The 8,222-nt window shown below is 44.0% G+C and overlaps 1 protein-coding gene across 1 annotated transcript; it reads left to right on the forward strand.

Annotated features, from left to right (window-relative positions):
- The first annotated feature begins 320 nt into the window (after positions 1-320).
- LOC115728212 (auxilin-like protein 1) lies at positions 321-7,784 on the forward strand. Its single transcript, XM_048280323.1, has 9 exons — positions 321-864; positions 1,680-3,929; positions 4,398-6,006; positions 6,124-6,199; positions 6,336-6,433; positions 6,514-6,579; positions 6,656-6,745; positions 7,033-7,209; positions 7,449-7,784. The coding sequence occupies exons 1-9, from the start codon at positions 500-502 to the stop codon at positions 7,482-7,484; spliced, it is 4,767 nt and encodes a 1,588-aa protein (XP_048136280.1). The 5' UTR covers positions 321-499; the 3' UTR covers positions 7,485-7,784.
- The last annotated feature ends 438 nt before the right edge of the window (positions 7,785-8,222 follow it).

An 8,222-nucleotide genomic window follows, 5' to 3' on the forward strand; every position in this document is an offset into this window, starting at 1 on the left:
CGTAGCGCGGGAGTCGAACCTCGTATCTATAATATTAACGTTCTTACTTCCTAATCTTTTTGCCAGCGGGACCACATGCCTATTGGCTTTCGAGAGAGTTGAAATTTCATTGTTTTAGTTCTTGTCCACAATCAATGAATTTCTGGTAAATATTATACGTACGAGGTCAAAGCAGTATTTTTGGCTTTTGAATTTCTCCAAGAACCAAACAAAATAAAGTGCTATTCACAAAAATAGTAATTCGACCCCACGCCTCTACAAAAGTTCCGAGACCCACTTTCGTCATTTCACCTAACATACAAATAATTCGCTTTTCTTACCCTTTTTTCAATATTTTCTTTTTCTTTGTCTCTCTCTTGTCTCTCTCTCTCTGTCTGCTCTGTGTTCTCTGCAACTAGCAAGAAAGCTATAATCTTGCGAAAATCGAGCACTTCAAACCACCCTCAATCTCTGCTGAAGAGCACCCCCGCGAGCCGTAAGAACCTCGAGCTTCGCAGCAATGGAGAATCTCCCGCATTCTCTCCATCCGAGCAAGCTCCCCAAGAAGCCAGCTCACGCGCCCAAGACCATCTACGACGACGTCTTCGGTGGCCCGCCGAGGTACGGCGGCGTCCCCGCCCTCTCCCCGCGCGCGGAGGACTACGGCGAGATATTCGGTGGCTTCCACGCGCCGCGGGCCTCCGCGATTCCCGTGCTGGATCTCCCCGCGGCCGGCGAGGCCGACGCCTTCTTCGACGTCCGGAGCCCCGGGTTCGACTACTCCGAGGTGTTCGGCGGGTACGGGGGCCTCGATTTCGCCGACGGGCTCGAGGTTTTGGTTAGGCAGTCCAATGGCGGAGACTGTGGTTCCAGTGATGAAGCTTGGTATGTGTCGTGTGTGTGCATTTCTATCTCCTTCAGTTTGCATGTTTGTGGGATTCTTCTTCTGCATTTCTTCTTTTCTTGGGTTGGTTTTTGTTTATTTTCCGGAGTAGAGAATGCGGCTGTGATTGTCTTTAGCTGTCTGGTTTCTGCTCTATTTAAACGGTTTTCTGGTTGGTGAGTTAATTAGTTAGGAGTTCTTGGGCTGTTGCTTGAAGAACAATGTATCAAGTTCTTTATCTTTTTCTTATTATTTGTTTTTCTTCTTTCGCTTGCTGGATGAGAATCGCTTGGTCATTTACTAATTTAGTTACTTGGGCATGGTACGATTTTGCTTTGTGGGTTGCGGGGCTTCCAGGCGAAGTGCAGATGTCAAAGCAGGGTCCTTTTTTTTTTTTGGAGAGAGGGGGGGTTGGGGTTAGTTTTGTGGGGTTTGGTGGATGAGACAAATCATTCTTGCAAGTGCAAGTTACTTGAATTTGATTTACCAGGTCATTTGGCAGGTTTAACTGCGTTACAGCGAACTTCTCTGTCAAGGCAAATATTTCATTTTCAGCAAAATTTGAGTATTTTCGGTATGGGAAACCTTCTGGGTTGTTGTCCAAGTGCGGTGAATCATTATTGAAGCTGGCTTGCTCATTTTTCCTTATCTGGGTGTAAAAACTCTGAATTCTTGAATGATGCTCTTCAAAAAGACTGTAAATTTAAGCTATTTTCTGTAAATATCATGGCTTACGGCATTGTTAACCGACTCAAAGCAAAGCAGGGCTTCTTTTAACCGTGGAGCATGTTTTCGGTTTCAACTTCTTTGTTCACAGGACCCCATCGGCATCCGATTATCTGTCCGAGGAGTCGGACCATTCCGGGAGTAATCAATTCTTCTCCAATGGGGATCCTTATAATTCAGTAGATGCCGACATAGAGTACAACATGTCGTACCATAAAGCCAACATCAGAAGCAACTCAGAAACTTCAAATGGGATTAGACATGCAAATCAGATTCGTGCTGTTCCTGGTTTCTCATATTTAGTAGATCAAAGATCTACTATTCCATATCAAGAGTATTCAGATCCATCCTTGTGGCAAACTTGTGACGACAACCCAGATGTTAGTTTTTGCAGGGAAAGAATGAAGGGAAAAGGCAAACATCTTAGGAAGACTGTATCAAACCCCTCTAACACAGACAATTACCGAGAAACGTATGAAAACGATATGAGACCTCAAAGGGAATATGGAAGAATGGATTCTTGCCCCAATAAGCCATTTGTGACGATTTCGGAGATCAGCCTCAGAACTGAACCGTCTCATCTGCCACCACCCTCGAGACCGCCACCTGCATTTGATTTCAAAATTGGAGATGCCAGCAGATCGGCTTCAAGCTGGAAGGAGATGTCTCCTGAAGGGAGTGAAGGTGATGGTTCTCCTCGTTTCTTTGATGTAGAGGTAGATGCCAGTTCATCTGCAGCAGTAGCCTCTGCTGCTGCAATGAAAGAAGCGATGGACAAAGCTCAAGCCAGACTGAGAAGCGCCAGAGACTTGATGCAAAGAAAGAAGGAGGGTGTGCGCCGTACAAAACTGGGCTCTTATAAAGACTCTAAAGATAAAATGGGTAAAGTAAGAAGTAAGGTGGCTGATGAGATGCATAGTCCAAAGGTTGAGAGAGTGCAAGCCCCCAATCAGAGAGATAGCGGTGAAATGCAAAGCTACATTACACGGAATGTGATGGAGCCAAATCAGGTTACTTCAGATGAAAATATCTCCAAAAGACGAGGGAAAGAATCATCTTCGTCTCAGATGTTTGGCAACTCCGTGGAAGCTGCTGGATGGAAAGAAGCAACGCTGCTTTCAGAAATGACAGGAATTGATAGATCTGGAGGGGCTCATGAGCATACAAACAGGGAAAGAGTTTTTGAGTATGCTAACAATCATGGCAATGGACAGATTGGGAAAAAGGCAGATGTCAAAGCTTTTGAGACCCAAGAAAGCAGTAGGAAGATGAAAGTGGACAGAGAAGCATATAGGGGGATGGAGTTTGATGACAGTGGCCGAAGGATGGGAAACAAGGAAAAACCTACAGCAGCTAAGCAGGTCCTTAGGCAAAAAGACCATGAAAGGAAAGATAAAGTGATTGAAGGATTTGTTCAGAGTGAAGGGATTGAAAAAAAGCATAAGATGGCTTCGCATCAGATTGAAACTTGCAGTTGGCCTGAGAATGCTCAATATATGAAGAAACACGAGAGCATGGGCAAAGTTCTTGGTGAAGTGAATGACATTGATGCTAGAAAGGGTGTGCAGCGTGGGCAAGATGGGAAGAATCTGGAAAAGGTGAGTCCAAGCTTTGGATCTGAGGAATTAAAGGAGAGTTACAAGATAAGAGAGCAGATTTCTGACTGGGAAGAAAGAAGACCTGGAATAGCTATTGGGCAAGAGAAAATACAGCATGGCAGAAGGATGACCTTAGAGAATGAAAATACTGAGAAGAATCCGGAGGGAGATTTCAAGTGGACAGAAAACGGTCAAAAGAAGGAAGAGACTGCTGAGGAAGAGGAAAAGAAAAGGAGACTCCAAGAAGTGTCTGAGCAAGAAGAGGAGGAAAAGAAATTGAATAAGCTCCAGGAGCCGAAAGACAAAGAAAAGCTAAAAGAAGCTCAAGATAAAGAAGATAGCGAGAGACGACTAAGGGAGGCTGACGAGCAGGAAGAGAAGAACAGGAGATTAAGAGAGGCTCGTGAACGGGAAGAGAATGAGAGAAGGCAAAAGGAAATTCTTGAGAAGGAAGAGGAGAGGAGACTAAGAGAGGCTCATGAACGGGAAGAGAATGAGAGGAGGCGAAAGGAAATTCTGGAGAAGGAAGAGAAGGAGAGAAGACTTAGAGAGGCTCATGAACGGGAGGAGAATGAGAAGGAGAGGAGGCAAAAGGAAATTCTCGAGAAGGAGAGAAGACTTAGAGAGGCTCATGAACGGGACGAGAAAGAGAAGGAGAGGAGGCAAAAGGAAATTCTCGAGAAGGAAGAGGAGAGGAGACTAAGAGAGGCTCATGAACGGGAGGAGAAAGAGAAGGAGAGGAGGCAAAAGGAAATTCTCGAGAAGGAAGAGGAGAGGAGACTAAGAGAGGCTCATGAACTGGAAGAGAATGAGAGGAGGCGAAAGGAAATTCTGGAGAAGGAAGAGAAGGAGAGAAGACTTAGAGAGGCTCATGAACGGGAGGAGAATGAGAAGGAGAGGAGGCAAAAGGAAATTCTCGAGAAGGATAGGAGACTAAGAGAGGCTTGTGAATGGGAAGAGAATGAGAGGAGGCGAAAGGAAATTCTTGAGAAGGAAGAGAAGGATAGGAGACTAAGAGAGGCTTGTGAACAGGAAGAGAACGAGAGGAGGCGAAAGGAAATTCTCGAGAAGGAAGAGAAGGAGAAGAGACTTAGAGAGGCTCGTGAACAGGGGGAGAATGAGAAGGAGAGGAGGCAAAAGGAAATTCTTGAGAAGGAAGAGAAGGACAGGGGACTAAGAGAGGCTTGTGGCCAGCAGGAGAATGAAAGGAGGCAAAAGGAGATTCTTGAGAAGGAAGAGAAGGACAGGAGACTAAGAGAGGCTCGTGAGCATGAAGAAATTGAGAGGAAGTTCAGGGAGGCTATTGAGAAGGAAGAGAAGGGGAAGATGCTTAGAGAAGCTCTTGAAGTGGAAGAGAGAGAGAAGAAAGTAAAAGAAGCCCAGGAAATTCACGAAGATGAGAAAAAACCGGCAGAAGTTAGGCAACAGGAAGACAGTGGGAAGATGCTAAAGCCGGCTTGTGGAAGAGGAGCAGCTGAAAAAGTGGTCGATAAATCTCAAGCAAATGAAGAAAACGAGAAATGTGTTGAAGAGGCTGCTGGGTTTGCAGAAAATCATGAAGCTTTGATGGGTGTCGAGAAGAATGAAGAGATCAAAGTGGCATTTGATAAGGGATCCGAACCGGAAGAAATGGATAATGCATTCAAAGATAATATTGAGTTTGAAGTGATTAATGACAGGCTCCACGAAGTAAGTGATATAGGAGAATTTAGTAGTCTGACACAAGATTATAAGCTAGCCCAGAAGGATCAGGTGTGCCAGCAAAATAGTACTGAGAAAATCCGAGCAGATAGTGCGCCTGGGGAATGTGATGAAAACTTGGAAACGTCAACAAATACAGAGGCCTCTACTCAGGCCAGTAAAGTTTCTATGAATGAGTCTGGAAGTGAAAAGAAACCATTGGCAGTTGAAATTACAAAGATGACTGATGAGGGTGGTAAGTTTTCTGGTGTGGCCCAAGCCGGTTTGAAAAATAGAGAGGATGTATCTAAAATGGACAACATCAGAGAGTCACAGCCTTTGGACAACAGAGATAAGAAGACTAGTGCTACTTTTGCTGGGGTTGAGCAGATGGATGTTGAGGCTAGTGGAAGAGTCTCCCACGACAGTCGCAATACTTCACATAACGAGAGAAAATCTGTCCATGAAAAGGGAGAAAGAAAAGATAATATCAAGCAGAACCGGGTTCCTTCGCATCAAAATGAAAAGAAGGAGAAGTTTACATCAACTCAAGTCATGAAAGAGGGATTTGATATGGGAAAGAAGACGGAGACATCTCAGCCAGATCTATTAAACCCTCAGAAAACAGGAAAGCAGCAGAATGCTCCCTATATTGGAGTTGGAATAGAGAAAATTGTAAATAGAGCAACGATGGCAGAATCGACGGATGCTGATGGGTTGAGAAAAGAGCAAGAACTGGAAATGGAGCGCCTTAGAAGGCTGGAAGAGGAGAGGGAAAGAGAAAGGGAACGAGAAAAGGACAGGATGGCGGTGGATAGAGCAACCCTTGAAGCCCGTGAAAGGGTATTATCTGAAGCTCGTGAGAGGGCAGAAAGGGCTGCTTTGGAGAGAGCAACTACTGAAGCTAGGCAAAGAGCAATGATGGAGGCACGTGGAAGATTGGAGAAGGTGTGTGCTGAGGCCCGGGAAAGAACATTTACTGAGAAGTCTTCTTCAGAGGCGAGGTTCAGAGCTGCTATGGAGAGAGCCACAGCAGAGGCTCGAGAGCGTGCTGCTGAAAGGGCAATGGCTGAGAAGGCCACTTCTGATAAATTCTCCACTTCAAGATATAATGGAATGAGAGAAAGTTCACAATCATTGGTGGGTGCAAACATTTCCTACTTCTCTCTTAGTACGAACATATTAAGATTTAGTGGATTTGTCTCTACATTGGCATGCGTTTTGTCTGACAATGCCTTGAATGTTATTGTCTTGCAGGATCTGAGGGACACACAAAACCAAAGTGCAGGCTGTTCCATTAATTCTAGATATGCGTCCTCCTCTGGATATAGTGGTGAGCAGTATGGCTGCTATGATAGTTTTTAACACTCTTTGTGCTTGTGCTAGGACCCAAACAGCGCGTCTCTATTTTTTGTTTCCATTTTCTAACTATGATCGATTGTAATGTGTCATTTTTGCCTATACCTAAGGTTCTCATGATAGTGAGAGATCTGAAGTAGTGGAAGGGGAATCAGCTCAAAGGTGTAGAGCAAGGTTAGAGAGACATCGACGGACAGCTGAACGAGCGGTATGATTTCCCCTCTTCCATCACTTTAAAATGGTTTTTGAAACATTCTGATGACTAATCCACCTTTATGGTGTTCTCAGGCTAAGGCTCTTGCAGAAAAGAATATGCGTGATCTACTTGCTCAGAGAGAACAAGCGGAGAGAAATGTGAGTGCTTTCTTCATAACTGTGGCATTGTGTGGATCTTGCATAAAACATTCTCTTGTATACATTACCATTGCAGAGATTGGCTGAAACTCTTGATGCGGACGTCAAAAGGTGGTCAAGCAATAAAGAAGGGAACCTACGTGCATTGCTCTCGACATTGCAATATGTATGATTTTGCATTTCCATTTGTTTTATGCAAGAAATCTAGCCTGGTTTTCCTCTAGTGCTGGAAGATTGAAATTGTAGTCTCTTATGTAGTTTATGTGCCCAACAACCAAATTAAATTAATGAAACCACTTTAAACTTTCTAGACGTTCTTTTTGTGTAGATGTCTTTGTGAAGTATTTTGGATCTCTGCATTAGATATTGTGTGTTGATACAAAGAAGCATTAGAAAACTGATAAATTACTGCTTCACGAGTTTTTCTTAAAGTGGGACTTCCTTGGTTGCCAGATCCTAGGACCTGACAGTGGATGGCAACCCATTCCACTGACAGAAGTGATAACCTCCGCTGCCGTCAAGAGAGCTTACAGGAAGGCCACTCTCTGTGTTCATCCAGACAAATTACAACAACGAGGCGCAAGTATTCAGCAGAAGTACATCTGCGAAAAGGTCTTTGATCTTCTCAAGGTGGATATTCTGACCCCTGCTTTTGGCTTTCAACTTGCCTGCGCGTAGCCACTTCTAAGCACCAAAAACCCTAGGGCTGAAATGAAGCTGTAATATTTTGAGAATTTATCTCCATGAATAAATGGTGAAAAATTTAGAGCAATCAGTTATTCGTATTGGTGGAAAATGGTGTGCTTGAGATGCCTAATTCAGCACTATGTTTCTCATGCTGTCTTATTCCCTTCACCTTCAATTTTCAGGAGGCGTGGAACAAATTCAACTCAGAGGAGAGATAGCCGCCAGCCCGTGATTTCACATTCCACTATCTCGATGTAATTAGAACCATTACTGTAGCTCGCGGGTGCTGCGGAAAGGGACGACGTATACTGCAGCAATATTCGGATGTAAGAGTAGCCTTCAAGGTAGTTTTTTTTTTTGTTTTTTTTTCAAGTCTTAAAGCTAGGTTTAACACGTGTACAGATGGAAGAAAGGAAATCGCGCTCCTTGTGCTGCGGAAGCAATTTCCGATAGTCCAGTATCCATTTGTCGGAGAGACCGGGAAATCCAAATCACGTCTTCTCTAATTTTTCTAGCAATGCGCAGTGCGCACGACTCATCCTTTCACGGGCATTAGAACTTGTATATGTCAAGTAGCGCTCTTCTTTATTCTCTTTCCTTCTCCCTTCTATCGTGTGCTAGGATGTGAATGAAGTAGAATTTTGGTTAATCAATCAGGAAGTTTGACTCGTGTTCTCAAAGTAATGTGGTATGGTTAGTTGGCAGAGAATTTTCCAACTTCTGAAGCATGCTGAATATGACGAAATGTTGATTGCTTTCCTTAGACACGCTAGGAATTTATTTTTATCTCGACGAGGTGATATCTCGAGTCAATTTTCCGTCGAAGTTGATTTACTGTCATTGTAATTTCTTTTTGGCTGGTTGTTCAGCATCTGTAAGCATTACCCCTCATGCTGACCATGGTGGTGTTCAAAGTTCAGCACCAAACTGCGATTGTCTTTTGCCTTTATCTTGTC

The sequence above is a fragment of the Rhodamnia argentea genome, chromosome 1, assembly GCF_020921035.1.
Source record: "Rhodamnia argentea isolate NSW1041297 chromosome 1, ASM2092103v1, whole genome shotgun sequence".
In the NCBI taxonomy this organism is placed as follows: domain Eukaryota; kingdom Viridiplantae; phylum Streptophyta; class Magnoliopsida; order Myrtales; family Myrtaceae; genus Rhodamnia; species Rhodamnia argentea.